This window comes from Gossypium arboreum, chromosome 3 (assembly GCF_025698485.1).
Source record: "Gossypium arboreum isolate Shixiya-1 chromosome 3, ASM2569848v2, whole genome shotgun sequence".
In the NCBI taxonomy this organism is placed as follows: Eukaryota; Viridiplantae; Streptophyta; class Magnoliopsida; order Malvales; family Malvaceae; genus Gossypium; species Gossypium arboreum.
In genome coordinates this window covers 5,956,987-5,972,579 of record NC_069072.1, presented here as the reverse complement: position 1 = coordinate 5,972,579, position 15,593 = coordinate 5,956,987, and the positions used below count along the sequence as shown (strand labels likewise).

At 29.0% G+C, this 15,593-nt stretch overlaps 2 protein-coding genes across 2 annotated transcripts; both read right to left on the bottom strand.

Annotated features, from left to right (window-relative positions):
- Positions 1–5,198: 5,198 nt before the first annotated feature.
- LOC108474817 (60S ribosomal protein L44) lies at positions 5,199–6,672 on the bottom strand. The gene is made up of 4 exons (XM_017776842.2): positions 6,371–6,672; positions 5,722–5,901; positions 5,528–5,602; positions 5,199–5,435 (listed from the first exon to the last, which is right to left on the bottom strand). Exons 1-4 carry the CDS (start codon positions 6,371–6,373, stop codon positions 5,376–5,378), a joined length of 318 nt encoding a protein of 105 aa, XP_017632331.1. The 5' UTR covers positions 6,374–6,672; the 3' UTR covers positions 5,199–5,375.
- A 3,921-nt stretch (positions 6,673–10,593) lies between these two features.
- On the bottom strand, positions 10,594–11,861 carry LOC108475589 (uncharacterized protein At5g23160-like). The gene is made up of 2 exons (XM_017777571.2): positions 11,418–11,861; positions 10,594–11,305 (listed from the first exon to the last, which is right to left on the bottom strand). The coding sequence occupies exons 1-2, from the start codon at positions 11,847–11,849 to the stop codon at positions 10,820–10,822; spliced, it is 918 nt and encodes a 305-aa protein (XP_017633060.2). The 5' UTR covers positions 11,850–11,861; the 3' UTR covers positions 10,594–10,819.
- Positions 11,862–15,593: the final 3,732 nt, after the last annotated feature.

The window sequence follows — 15,593 nt, the reverse complement described above, 5'->3', positions numbered from 1 at the left end:
TTTAATAATAAATAATGAATATTCATATCCATGCTTTTTGATTTTTGGTCTTGAAAAAGAACAATAAGGATTGGACCAGGTTATGTATATGAATAATAAAATAGATTAAAGTGAATTCAAATGATTGGTTCTGTTTCATTACGCGATATCTCTGTTTCCCTTGTTCTGTGTCGGTGAGAGACTTGGGTAGATGCTGATGGTTATTTGTGATTAAAAATTGATCATTGCTAAAGCAAATAATTATTTATATTTGGGTAAGGAAATGTTGTCCGCTCTCTCTCGAGATTTTTCTTTTATTTCAATAATATAATATCAAATAAAATAAATACTAAATCAATATATATTTTACATTATTTACTAACTGAACAGCGTCACTCTGCGGTGCTACAAGCTTTAAAATTTTTCTTATAACTTAATTGGATGATCTAGATTAAACATATATACAAGGTCAAGAAGAGTAATAAGGTAAGAAATGGATTTACACGAATGACATCCTCAAAATCATTAGGCAAGGTAATATATATACAGCCCAATTACTGTATGATAATTATTTTAAAATGATTTGAACTGGTTTAGTTTATTGTAAAAAAAAAAAAAATGGAGGTAAGAACAAACTGATTTTCAACACTTCTAACATCAATCAAATCGACTGAAAAGTGATATGAACTTTCTCAAAACCCAACCCATGTGCATACTCTTATTGAAACAATTAGATAAATTAAGTCAGAATGCATTGTTAGTATTAAAAGGGCAATTTAAAATGGATATAATAACTTTTTTCTTTCTTTTCTTTCAATCTCCATCTTAGAAACAATTAAGTCGATTTTCCAAAATTTTCTTCATCTATTATCTCTTTTTTTTTTAATGTTTATTTTCTCTCTTTTAAGTAATATATTTAACTTTTATTTAAGAGAATATAATTGATTTTAATTTAGGAATAAATAATTCATTAAATCTAAAAGATACAAACGAAGGGACATCGACAAGTGTTCAGTCTCCCTCCAAAATTAATTCAAGACTTTTAATGTTTTTTATTTTAATTTCCTTAAGTTTAACTCCATAAAAATCAAATTAAAAAATTGTGACTAATAACTACTAGGTGTTGAGTTCAAATTCCATTAGTCACAAAATTCTTAATAGTGGCGTATTTAAGTAGGTGTTGGTGTTATGAGACTAGAACTTAAATTTGGTAAACTATATAATTTTAGATTATTTTTTATTTTAAATTCACTTAAATCAGTCTAACTCTAAGCTATCGAAATATAATGGAAGCAAACTCAAAAGATAAAGGAGGTCGAAATAATTAAAAAGCCATAAGAAAGTAATACACACTAAGTGTTTGAATAAATTCTCTCAAATATATTTTTTAATTCAACAATAAAGTACAATGGAATATTACAAATCAAAAGAAGACCTCTATTTACAGTTAAACTTTTTCAGATCTAACAACACAGATTGAATTACATCAACAGTTGAAATTAATGCCTACTTGTAAGATGAGATTCTAAGGGATTTAAACTCTATACATCTTTATCTTTTATATTTACAATAATCACCTTGATAACTCTAATTATACTAAAACGCTTCCCAGCTCTACTAAAACTTTAAGTGGATGAATTTTTCCATAGGTTTTACAAATCGAACTAATTCAAGTGGGTCAAATGAGTCTTATTTGATCAATTGACCTCCCTAAAATAGTTTGTATGCATTTATCATGAGATTTGATCTGCGACTCGTAACATTTATACTTGTCATTCCCCTAAAAGAAAATCAAACTCTTTTTTCTTGTTAACGTCCACCTAAACTTGAAACAAAAATTTTAAAGGTTGGTATTTAAGTGTAACTCTCAAAGATCAAATAAAAAGTTTGTGGTTTAATGATAAAATGATACTTTTAATAATTATTAGGTAGACTTAAAATTAATTTAAACTTGTAGGATTTGAATAATATTGGGAATAATTGTTTTTAAAACCTTCAATTTTATATGTTTACAATCATGTCCTTCCCTACCTTAACGTTTATATCTTGATCCTTAATTTGGTTTTAAGTCATTCAATTTAGTCCCTTTCTTTAATTTAATTTATTTTATTATTAAATTTCATTTGTTCTTCATATAATGCTTTTATTAATTTATGTTCTTGCATGCATATTGGATCATTATATGATATAATTAATTTTTTTATATTTTTGCATGATTCGTGGTTTTATATAATTATTTATGCGTAATCATTCAGCAAAATCCTATAATCAATATTAATAGGATCAAACATCAAATTTATATTCTTAATACAGCTAATGATAGAGATGGCGTCCACTTCAGTTGTTTAGTAAGGGAAAGGTCGTCGTGTAGCTTGGCAACCTTGTTTGCTGCAGTCCCAATGGAATGATGTGAACCTATCATCCAGTTTCCATTACAATCGCACTCGCACTTGCAACTCTAATATTCCCCATCAAGTTAAAAACTGAACCAACCTACAGGGGAGGGTGTTAATGAATAGGGATGTTAAAATTTCAGTTAAAATTAAATTAATCAACCGAATCAATTTAATTTGGTTAATTCGGTCGTTTAATCGGTTTAATTCGGTTAGAGATTGGCTAATAATTTTTTAAAAATTCGGTTCGAAATAAGATAATTAACTGAATTAATCGAACTTAATAATTAATAATACAAATTTTACATAGTTTTAAGTCAGATAATTCAGTCAAATGAACATTATCAATTTATTTATTTTATATGTTTTATACTTATTTTAATAATAAAAAAACATAAACATATAAATTTCAGTTTGGTTAATTGTTAAAGGATTAAAAGTTCAGTTAAAAAATTAAAAAGTTCAATTAATTCGCTTGATACTAATTCGGTTAACAATTAACCGTTTGAACACCCTATTAATGAATGAAATTGAATAATTGAATAATACTCATAAAGTTAATCTTCTTTTTATAATTTGAATATTTAGTTATTAAATATTTCTTTTGTTATTTGAATAACTGATTATTATCTTATTCATTTTTCCACTAGTAGAAATCCGATCAATCATCCTTTCCAAAACCTTATATGGTCAAATATCTCTAGACGTGAAAAAAAATCCTCCAACTTGAACGATATATGAGCTTAAGTAGGCACCCCAACAATAGTACAAGGAACTAACCAAGTTCTTGCTATCTCTCGGATTCAAAAGATACAAATGCGATGCCTTATTATTTATTCTACAAACTTCAGTAGTTATGATCTATCTTTTGGTATATGTTGAGGATATCATAGTCACCGACATCAGCCCTACAGTCATTCAACAGGTTATCTCTTCCCTCTCTAAAAAATTCCTAGGAATTAAAGTTCTTCAATCAGGGATGGTTTATTCTTAACCCAATCGAAGTATTTTCTTCATTTGTTAAATGAAACAAATATGCAAGACTGTAAAGGTGTGCTCTCTTCAATTACCTCTTCTCAGTAGCTAACTCTTCATAATGAGACTAATCTTATTGATGCTATAGAGTACAGGCGAGTGTTGGAAAAACTCCAATAGTTTTCCTTCACTCGTTTGGATATTACATATTTTGTAAATAAACTCTCTTAATTTATGCACTATCCTACAAAAACTCACTAGAAAGAAGTAAAGTGAATCTTCCTATACATGAAAAAAATTGCAGATTATGGCCTATAAATCAATTGCCACTCTGAAAACATTCTTACAATATATGCAACTGCAAATTGGGTTGGGGACCCAAAACATCATGGTTCCATCATTAGCTGTATTCTAGCAAATCTTCCATACTTGAAAACATTACAGATTATGACCTACGAGTCAATCGTCACTCTAAAAACACTTTTAGCATATATACAGTTCTGGATTGAGTTAGGAACCCAATAGATCGTGCTTCCACCATTGACTATATTTTCTTATTTGAGCATACTCCATTGGTCGTAAAAAAAACAACCTGCTATAGCCAAATCCTCCCTTGAAGTTGAATATAAGGTTGGTGTCACTGCTACTAAAACACTTTGGGTGTTGCATCTCTTGTAAGAGCATCGAGTCCCTCTCTCTTCTACTCCTCAAACTTTTTGCGATATTCTTGAGGCCACATGTCGCTGTTAACAACCTATTCTGCATAGCAAGATGAAGCACCTCAAAATTGATCTTCACTTACAAAAACCTTAAGTATACTTTTCGTCAACTTCCCAAATTAGGTGTTATTTCACAACCCTAAACTTTTAGTCCATCACTTTTATCTTCTTTTTATAATTCAAATTTATTTTTTAAACATCATAGAGACTTCCATTTAATTTCAATAGAAGGATGTTGATGATGTTTTAATATTGCTTGCCATTGCGTGATATTTAACAGCAAGAGGAATAGCCTTTAGGACGATGGATTCCTTGCGGATTGGTTTATTGAATATTAACCCATTCCTAACAAGCCAACTTCCCCTCAAAAGATAAACAAACACTAGGTACCAACGAATGTTGGATGTTGGTGATGAAGATTGATGTGTAACCAGTCGCTAGAGGGAATAGAGAAAGCATGCAGAACCCAGAAGGGTATTTGAAGATATCCCACAGATTCGAGGCATAATTGTAGTCCTTTAAATGATGTTTCAAGGTTTTCCAGGCTCAGTGTCGTAGAAAGAGCAACGACAGTGAAAAATGTGCAATTCAACTAATCAACAAACAACACTTTAAAAACTTCATTAAAAATACCAGAAATTCCCTCATAATGTCATCAATTTTAATTTCAACGTGCAATTTGATATCCAAATATCCGACCCAAACCGCATTTGAGCTCTAAAAAAAAGCATGTTGAAATTAAAAAAAAAAAATTGAAATACCAAATTAAATGTTAAAACTAATTAATTGTGAAGAAAAACAATTCAAAAATCAAATTAAAAGAACTAGAATACTAAATTTAACATTGAAACCAAATTAAGCAAGTGCCAAGTAATATATTAACCTTCCTGAACATTACTCGATTAACAAAAATGAATTTTAAACCAACCAAAAGTTCAAAATTCTCTAAACTTAAAACAAAAATCAAACCTTAAGCAAAGGGTAGAAAAACAATCACTTAAATGTAAAGTAAAAATTCTGAACTTTTGTTTTGTTTTGTTTTCTTCTCTTCTTTTAATTCATTCCCACCTGCATTTCTTGGTGCTGATTTCCTCTTTTCAGAGAAAAACACAGTGAAGATTATTAACAAGAGTTATTAAAACAAATTGAACTCAAAATTGCCAGTGAAACATTTGCTAACAGTTAGAAAACTGCAAAACATCATCAGAAGAAACTAAGCAAATTTAACAAAATTCCATTACAGTCTTGTAAGTTCAAACTACTCCATATAAAGTAAAGCAAACATAACAAGATACCATAAATAACACGTTTAAAACAGAGATGTTCCTTTCCCCTTCTTGTCTCCACCAATCTCAAAGTGCTTGCACCTCTGCAAAAACGGTAACAAACAACCGAAAATTAGCTCATCAAACATGGGAAACGAGAACACAGAAATACGAAAGGGGTTTCAGGTGCACTGACCTTGATCGGATGTTGTGAAACGTGCTTGCAACCTTGGCATTGCAGCCTTAGCACAATCTTCTTGGTGGTCTTTGCCTGTTCAAATAGTACACAAATGTATACATAAATACATATACAAAGCTTGGAGAATCTCAAGCAACAATAAACATGAAATATATATCCATCCATGGGATAAAAGTTACACAAAATATTACCTTCTTGTGGAACACTGGTTTGGTCTGACCACCGTAACCGGATTGTTTCCGGTCGTAACGACGCTTCCCCTGTGCAGCCAAACTATCCTTTCCCTTCTTATACTGTGTGACCTTGTGCAAAGTGTGTTTCCTGCACTCCTTGCTCTTGCAGTAGGTCTTCTTGGTCTTAGGTACGTTCACCTTCAAACAACAGTCACAGTTAGTCTAAGAATGCAAATAAATTTATAGCAGTCATTTCGTCAAACGCTTCATCAACGACAATTAAGACACAGTACTGTCAAGGAAAAAGAATTAAACCTTATTCAGCAATCTCATCACATATTTTATATATGGATTTTTGAGGAAAACCCACGGCTAAGGTCATTAATTCAAGGCCAATTTCAGATTTCTGGGCGAAATCTACAACTTTAGTGATCATTTCTTGAATATAAACAATAAAAGAAAAATAAAACTATCATAACTTCACCAATAAATTTCTGGGAAAAAAATCCCAAACCCTAGATCCTCTTCTCCCCAACCCAAATGTTCTCATACAAACTTGATTATTTCAATTTTACAAGCACTTTGCAGGCAAAAACATAAACAATCAGATCATAAATAAGCTCAAAAGATGAAGAAAACCAAACCAAACAAAAGAAAGAAGAAGCACCATGGCTGCGGCTGAAAAGCGAGAAGCTTCAGTTTTGATCCGGTGGTGGCAGCCAATTAACCTAACAAATATATTGATTATGGATTAGGGTTTGGATTTTGGGCTTAGAAACAAAAACAAAAAATGATTGCCATGATCTAACCCAGAAAAATCTTTAGCAGCCCAATTAGTCTTGGACGTATCCAAGAATTAAAAGCCCATCATCAATATTCAACCCCAAAATAAGTAAAATTTTACATGCAGACATTTTTACACGATTTTCTTCCTCAAATTTTGTTCATTTCATCGCACATTTTGATTCATCTATACAAATATAATTGGAGACAGATTCATTAAATAATTTTATTTATATTTGTAAGCTTTGATTTTCATAAAAGAATCTTAAAATAGGCTAATCCGAGTGTGGGCTAAGATCTACCATAACTATAAATTAATACATGTAAACCGTAGGGCCAACCCATCCAAAATGAATGCCAATATTCCTACTAATCCATACCTAAAAGTTTCATGTTGTATCTTACTTGGTTTTCCACAATTCCTTGGAAGGATGAATCTCCTTTAACCTTGAGGGATTAAATAATCGAAAATTAATTTAGATTCTATTTTTGTTAAATTAATAAGTTGTAATTAAATTATGCCACAATTTGTGTAAAAAATCATAAAATAAATAAACAAGTGTGAAGCCGAAAAATATTTTAGGGCGAAATTAAATTATATATTTTTACTATAGTAAAAATGTAATTTTATTATTTTAATAGCCTATATCTTTATAATTTTAAATGATTAAATTAAATTTTTATTATTTTTGAGAGGTTAAAGTGTAATTTTATCATTACAAATTTAAAATTTTAACGATCTAAATAAAGAATTTTCATTTAGGAGGGTTGGGTACTGCCCCTCGATTTGCCATTGAACCCAAATGATGCTTAGGTTAAAAGTTTGAAATTCAAATCCAATCACGTATAATTTTTATTCATTTATAAAAATAAAAGAAATGGATTTTGATAATTTCTTAACTGAATTAGTAGAACCTAGTTGATTGATAACAACAACTCAATTAAATGTTTTATTATAGTGAAGGTAATTTGAACTAAACTAAACTAAATCAAATTTTTATTTTAATTAACTTTTATCATATAAGAAGAATTATTTTATTTCAAAATTAATGGAAACAACTGTCGAAATATATATATATATATATATATATATATATGTGTGTGTGTGTGTGTGAAGGATTATACATTGTCATGAACTTCTGCAAAGAGGTTGAATGATGTTGATCTTACTTTGAGCTTAAGAAGCCAAAATTCTTGAACACTGACTGTGCAAAGAGGATGAAGCTAATGGCAGAAAAATGCTTCATAAATGAGAAAAACATTAGGGAAACAAGCTTTCAGAAGCAAAGAATAGATGTAATTTTGGAGAGTTAAGGATTATAATACACTACTGCTTGTGTCAAGCCTGATTCGAGGTCGATACTTCAGTTTTAATCTAGCCATCATCAGTAATCATTAGAAGCATTTTGGGGTAGATGAACAGTATAGACTATTATGACAAAGCTCACTGGGATCTTGATGAATGGTTTGTAACAGACTTGGCCAGAAAGGCAATAATTTAGGATAGCAGAGCTGGAGACTACATATGTTGCGTTGCAAGCTAAGAGGGGAAGCTGCTGGAGCTGTTGGTTTGGTTCTAGTTGTTGCTAAGTATTGTCTTTGTGCTATTTTGGTGTTTGGTTGGTTTGATGAACTTTAGTTTTTATCTTGATTGGTCTATATTAAACTTGGATGATTGATGCTTCTGCTTGTTTTATATTTTAATGTTATGATCTGATGATATTCAAGGGAGTTATGATGTTATTAGTTGAGAAGTTGAAATAAAGGGAGTGGTTACAATCTTGTCAGTTTTTTTATTGTATGTTTATGTTACCATGTTTGCATCACTTTCTAAGGGATTTGATGTAATGAAGGGTGGTAAAATTAAAGAATGTATTTTAGTAAAAAAGGAAACTCGAAGATATCTAATATAATTATCTTTTTATATTTAACAAACATGCAATTAAAAATGTTTTATTTATCTCAAATTGTATATTGGTATTAAAGGTGGTTGATATAAACCGAAACTTTAGAGATTTTATTCTCATCACACCAGCATGGGAAATATCTTAGTGGAATAGTTTACTCGTTATAATTTATGAAAGTAAGGTTGTATTTAAACGTCTTATATAATTAAATACTCTCTAGAAAAATCACGTACATATAGAATTAAATCTAAATTATGTAATTAATCGATTGTATTATTTATTTATTTTTTTTAAAAATTTTTAAAATTATTTCCAATAATTACAATTCACCTAACATAATTAAGATGAAGAAAAATATGCTATTTGGGCGCGGAAAACTTTGCCATATGGTAGCTTTAGTTGCTAAAAAGAACAAACAAAAAAAAAACAAAGGCAAGAACGATTGAGACGTGGCTAAGATGGATAACCTGAACACAAAGTATTAAATTGGATAATCATATAGGATATGTAGTTGGCAAAAAAAAAATCAGGAAAAATTTTAGGGTAGCAATTAAAATTTTTATATATTTATAATTTTAAAAATTAAATTAAATTTTTATCATTTTTAAGAAGAGTTAAAATATAATTTTACATTTATTAATTTAATTTTTAAATTTAAAAGATTAAAATAACAAAATTTCAATTTCCGCCTCTGACTATGATATGTATTATATTACATTACATGTTTTTCCTTTCTAAATTGCATAATTAAAAAACACGATTTCTGTTTTTCAAATTATTAAATCTTAAATTAATTGTTATAATAAAGATAAAATTAAATGAGGAAAAAGGAGACAACATCACTTGTAATATACTTATAATATACTTCATCACGTATAAGAAAATATATATCGGTAAGATCGTGTTAGAGGCAGGTAAAATTTATAATATAATTTTAACTCCTCGAAAATACAAAATTCATAATTTAATCCTTTTAAAGATAAAGACTAGAGAAAATTTTGGCACCACCTCTAGATATAGAAAATCCTAAAGCTATAGAACGGGATAAACTCAAAATGTGTATAAGAATCACATGAAACATCAACTTCGGTAACATATAAAAGGGGTATCAAATGAAGATATGAGTAGTGACCGAGCCACTAAGAAATCTTGGGGTCATGGTCCCCTAAATAGTAAAATTTTAATTTAGGTCATTTATAATTTTAATTTTCAAAAATAATAAGATTTTGATTTAACCCTTTAAAAATTATAAAGATATAGACTACTAAAAAATGAAATTACATTTTTACTATTATAAAAATATATAATTTAATTTCGACTCAATTTATTTTTCTAATTTTAACAAAAATAAAAAACTTACTTGATGTATGCTTTATTAGAGGAAAAAAGGAAACATAAAATAAAAAACAATGAAGTTGGTAACACCAAATCCATTGTTTTTGCATTAAAGTTTTGTAATAAAAAATGGATAAATTATTATTATCTGCGGATAAGTCATGAGAAAAGAAAAATAATAGTCAAATAAATTGAAAAATTAAATAGATTCTTGGAGTATAATTTTTTTTTGTTTCTTTAGTTGTTTCTCTTAAATTCTCTCGCTAATGTTAGGTGAGGGAAAAGCAGACAACTGAAGCTGACCGCCGATGTTTAAGCCACACAAGCTATTGTCTAAATCACCCTAGTAGTAATTAACTAAGTCGACGGGCACGTGCTTCATGTCAATCACGTGATATCCTCAACTGCCCAATTAAAAAAAAGGTACCAAATTTGAAGGGAAAAACAACTAAGGTGTTTAATTCTGCTCCCAGTTCCTATACTCTGTACACTTTTGAAACTTAGCCCATTTACTTTTAATTCCTCAAATTTAATCTCTTTACTTTTTTTGGGAGAGTTCCAGTGTTACAAATACAATACAAGTATAATATTAAACCAACTATAATATGGAATTAAACGCACAAAACCTACACATGGTATACAACTATACATATATAATGGGACAGAGACTCATAAATTGTAATTATGCATAATGAGACTCGAACTTGGGTACTCAATTAAACTCGAATCGAATTGATAACATTGTTAATTGGCTTATATTAAATTTGAATATGTGTAATCAATTTAACATAAAATTTTAATTTATGCTTTTAAATATTGAAAAATAGAAACTTTAATTTTCGAATCAAATAAATACATAGACTAGTTTCTTGGAAATAAACGGAGATAAATTAAATTACAAAATTTCAAAGAGTACATGGCTTGGAAGAATAAATTAACCCAAACTGAACTATGATTCTAGAATACATTGACCCTTTTTTCAATTCTATTTTACACAAAATGACCAACAGGCTAACTTTAGCAAAACACGTATGATTACATCTAACTTGCTCATCGTAAATAAAAAAAAAATACTCTGTACAAAAGTTTCATTATCCAACCCTGTGACTCCTTTCCAACAATCCTTCCAACACTATTTTTTTTTTGTATTCTTTAGAATTCAAATCCGATTCATTTGAATTTAACACAGATTCAGTATTGTTATCATTATTAATGGTTCGGTAACGAGACCGAAAATAAAACCAAGCCGAGGTACAAAGGATGGCACATAATCGACCCCAAACTAACATTATTACCAAAGTCACCATTATAATGGACAAACCCATGGCGGAGTCGAATTTTCCGACCACCCCATTGTTTTTCCGTTGGTGCTGTTTTGAATTGACCCGATCATGTTTCCGGGGATTCCCCACACGTTGGTTGCCTTCTAGGACCGGTAACGAAACCGTGTGGGATAACTTGGACTGTGTTTTCGGGTTGATTTTGGGCTTGACTGTCGGTGAACCCGGCAGGCTTGAACCGGTTCTTGTCGGGTCCGAAAGTTTCCTGTTCCCGAGGAGAATATTCGGTTCAGGTCCCTGCAAAGCAGTAAAAACAAAAAAGGCTCAAAAAGTTGTAAGAGACGACATGGATCGCCTTTTTGCCTGCAACTGATGTAATTAAAGCTAAATTTAGCTTTAAAAAAAGCACCTCTTTAGGTCTCGTTCTCGAAGCTTGATTGGGGAACGACAGTTGCCGATCAGGTTTTGAATTTTGACGTGAAGGGATAAGCTTGATATCCGATTTCTTCTTGCTCAGCTTCGACGGTGTATGGTTTTGGCCGCCGGTGTCTGTCTTGTCGGAGTTATCGACGGGAACGGTTTTGGTCCGGGACTTCCCGGCTCTAAAACAAAGCATCGGGAAAGAGAGCGACGGTGTGTTTTTGCTACCGGTTTGGATGGGCTTTTTCGGTGAGTTTTTCTTTCCGGAAAACCCAAAACAAGCTAGAAAGCGACTGGTTTTGTGGGATTTCTTTTGGGGTTCCGCCATGGAAGACATAGAGGAGATGGAGTCGGCATGGAGGACTTTGAATACCCAAATGGAATGGTCTTGGCCCTCTCTCGCTATAAGTAAATAAAACATTAATGGCTACTATTATATTGTTTTTAATAAAATATTCAATTAAAAAAGAAAATATATATTTAATAAATATGATTAGTTTAAGTTTATGATGAGAAATTTAGGTTTGATTTGGAAGAGAAGTGTTGGACTTAACCGTGGCAGAGTCGTTGTTCTTACACGTTTTCACCTTGTCCAAGCTTTCACCAATTCTACGTACTACTATTGCCAGCTTTCGTTTCTGCACTAAAACAATTACAAATGCCATGTTGATTTTTTTAATAATACAAAATTTTTAAAATAATTATTATTTTATTGCCATCGATATCAACGAGCATAAAGTATTTAATATACAGACAGCAGAATTTTTTATGTTTTAACTCTATAGTTTACAATTCGGATAATTTTAAGATTGATTTTTACACTTAAAAGGGTTCATCTTATCACCCTATTCCCAAGCGCTAAGGCAGAAAAATTTTTGGGGTTGAATTTAAATTTTAACATGTAGGACACTAAAATAGTAATTTTATTAATTTATATATTTATAAATTTTAAATAATTAAATTAAATTTTATTATTTTTAAAAGAATAAAATATAATTTTATTTTTACTAATAAACGGTTTTAAATCTCAAGGGTTTTGTGAAATATATGTAAGAAGTTTTTTGAGAAGTTTCCCACAAAGGTCATTTCTTACCAAATTATAGGAAGTAGCTTGTAAAAGTAAAATGAAAATGTTGGTTAATTTCGTCTTGATTGTATTGGCATCATATATAATTCAATGTATAATTTTTTTCTTAAATTATTTTAAATAATTAATTAGTTTGAGTTGAGTTTACGTGTAATAACTAATTTTGATTGAAGCTATTTATATGGTTATAAATTTAAATTTTTTAAAATATTGTAATTAGCTAAAATCTTAAAAATATATACTAAAAACTGTTATATTAAAAATTTTATAATATTTTTGGTAAACTATAAAAATAGTCACTTTTATTTACCTCAGATTACATTTTAGTCATTTATGTTTGAAATATTACGTTTTAGTCACTTATATTATCGTTTTGTTATAAAGTGGTCACTCTACCGTTAAGCTCTGTTACCTCCCTAATGACAATCCTATGTGACAGTCCAAATGGGTTTTAAATGCTAACTTGGATGTACTACGTGGCAATCTAAATTAAATTTATTTAATTAAAACCTATTTTCATCCCAGCAACTAGATATCCAAGTTGGCATTTAAAATCCATTTAGACTGTCACGTAGGACTGTCGTTAGAGAGGTAACAAATTTTAATGGTAGAGTGATCACTTTGTAACAAAACGATAATGTAAGAGACTAAAATGTAATATAAGGTAAAAAAAAAGACTATTTTTATTCATAATAAAATTTAAAAATAAGAGATCAAAGTTAAAAAAATTGACCGTGGAAAATCAAAATGTGATAAATTTAATAAAAGGGATAGAGTAGCTTGATTTGGGGTGTTTTCCCAATTACAACTTTAATCCTCTTAAATATTAATAATTCAATTTAATTCTCATTAGTCTATTTGATAAATAAAAATCCCAATGTTGGCTTCTCTTAAAAGTTAAAATTTTAATTTAATTCATTTTAATACAATTTTTTTTGTACTTTAATTTGTATTTTATCTCAATATCATCTCACTTTGTTGATGTACATCAACAAATGTGAATGTAGTAGTGAAGTTGAAGTTGTTCCCACGTCTAAAAAGAGAAAGTGATGGCGCTGAAATGCCTTTTGTTGCCAACAATTTTGCACAGTATTTTCTTAAAATTGAAGGTAGGGAATAAATTATATTATGATGATTTTAAAAAAAGTATGGTTTTTAGACACTAATAAAAAGTGTCACATCATTAAATTTTAAATATAACAAAATATTATTATACACTCATCTATATCTAATATATTTTCCAACTTAATTTAACTTTAATTAAATTATTTAAAATAATTATTTTTTAAATTATAAACAAACATCTTTTATTCTTTTACAAATTTTAATCATTTTATTTTTTTCCATAAGTTAATAATTTTTTTTGTGCAACCAATTTGAAAAAGATAGAAATTTTTGTGCAATTTTTTTCATGTCATTGACACATAATTTTGATAATTATTTTATCCTAAACCATTAACCTTAAACCTTGAACCTCGAATCACGAGGTTCAAGGTTCAGGGTTGAGATTCAGGAGGTTGGTGTTATGTGTTACAAGTTCGGAGTTTGGATTTAGGGTTTGAGATTTTAGGTTTTTGTGTTTAAGATTTGAGGTTCAGGGTAAAAAAAATTTACCAAAATTATGAGTCAATGACATGAAAAAATTTGTTGAAATATCATTAAATAATTGGAAGCAGACCACGAATAATGTGGTGGGAAGGGTCCATAAAATAATTTTTCTATGGATGAGTGTATAATAATAATTTAATATCTTTAAAATTTAATGATGTAGCAAAATTTTATTGATGTCTACAAATCTTAGTTTATAGGATCATCCTAATGTAAGCTATTCCCTTAAAGGAATGGCTTATGCAATTTTTTTCTTCTAATTTAATTACTTATACCTCTTTAATTAATTAAATATTAAATATTTATAATTTTGTAAAATTAATAATGTGTGATATATGAACTTAAGATGTCTTGTATACGTATGATATTTATTTATATAGTGATTTGTATCTTATTTTATTTTTTAAAATTTATGATTATTTTATAATTATGTCAATGTTAAAAAATATGAAATTTAATGCATAGTAGCTAGGTGCCTTTCCTCTTCCTTCAGGAGCCAATACCCATGAGATAGATTATTAAGAGTGACCTAATTATGATGCCAAAAACCATTATGAATTTACTTTAACTATATATATATATATATATCGGAGTATTGTATCTAAAGTGTTTATACTCGATTTTATCATTAAACTTTTATCTCCTGGTTTTGTGAAGAACCCTTAACAAGTTATGATGACATGCATGCCTATTAATCTATTTAATTATCCATCTCGTTTGAGTTAGGCGGATAAGAATTGAGTTAAAGGGCTGAATTAATTAAGCATCCTTTAGGTTCTAAAATTTTTCTTTTATTTTATATTTAAAAAAATTGAAAAATAATATTTAGTGAATAAAATAAAATAATCCTTTTCAATAATGAAAACATGTTGGATATTTAATTTCCTATAATAAAAACATGAGAAATAATATAACAATGATTTTATACTTAAATGGATTTGAACTAAAATAATAGATTTTATATTTAAAATTGTCGAAGAAAATATTTTTTCCTTTATATGCGTTTGTACCAATGTCAATTATTTTACTAGTTTTATAAGACATTTTTAATGAAAAAATGGAAAAAATATTTTAATTATTTTTTATTTTCACATATTTTTATTAGTATTTCTATTTTTAAAATTTTCAATTATCTTCAAAAATTTTCATGTTAAAGAAAATGGAAATAAAATCTAAGAAAGCCTAAGATTTTGACCAATCAATTTAAAAGTATGAATTTTTGTTCTTTTTGATATAATGCCTATAACTAGTTATACCTCCTCCCCAACTCTTAAATAAGAGGATAATGCGCTTGAACCCACCAGGCCCGTTCTTGACATTTTTAGAGCTCTAGGCAAAACAATAAAATAGCGTTTTATGTTTCTTAAAAGTTAGAGAAAAATATTTTTAGGTCCCTTAAAATTTGGCAAAAATAATTTTTGGGCCCTTAAAAGCTAAAATAAAATTTTTTGGGGCCCCTTAAAAGTTGAT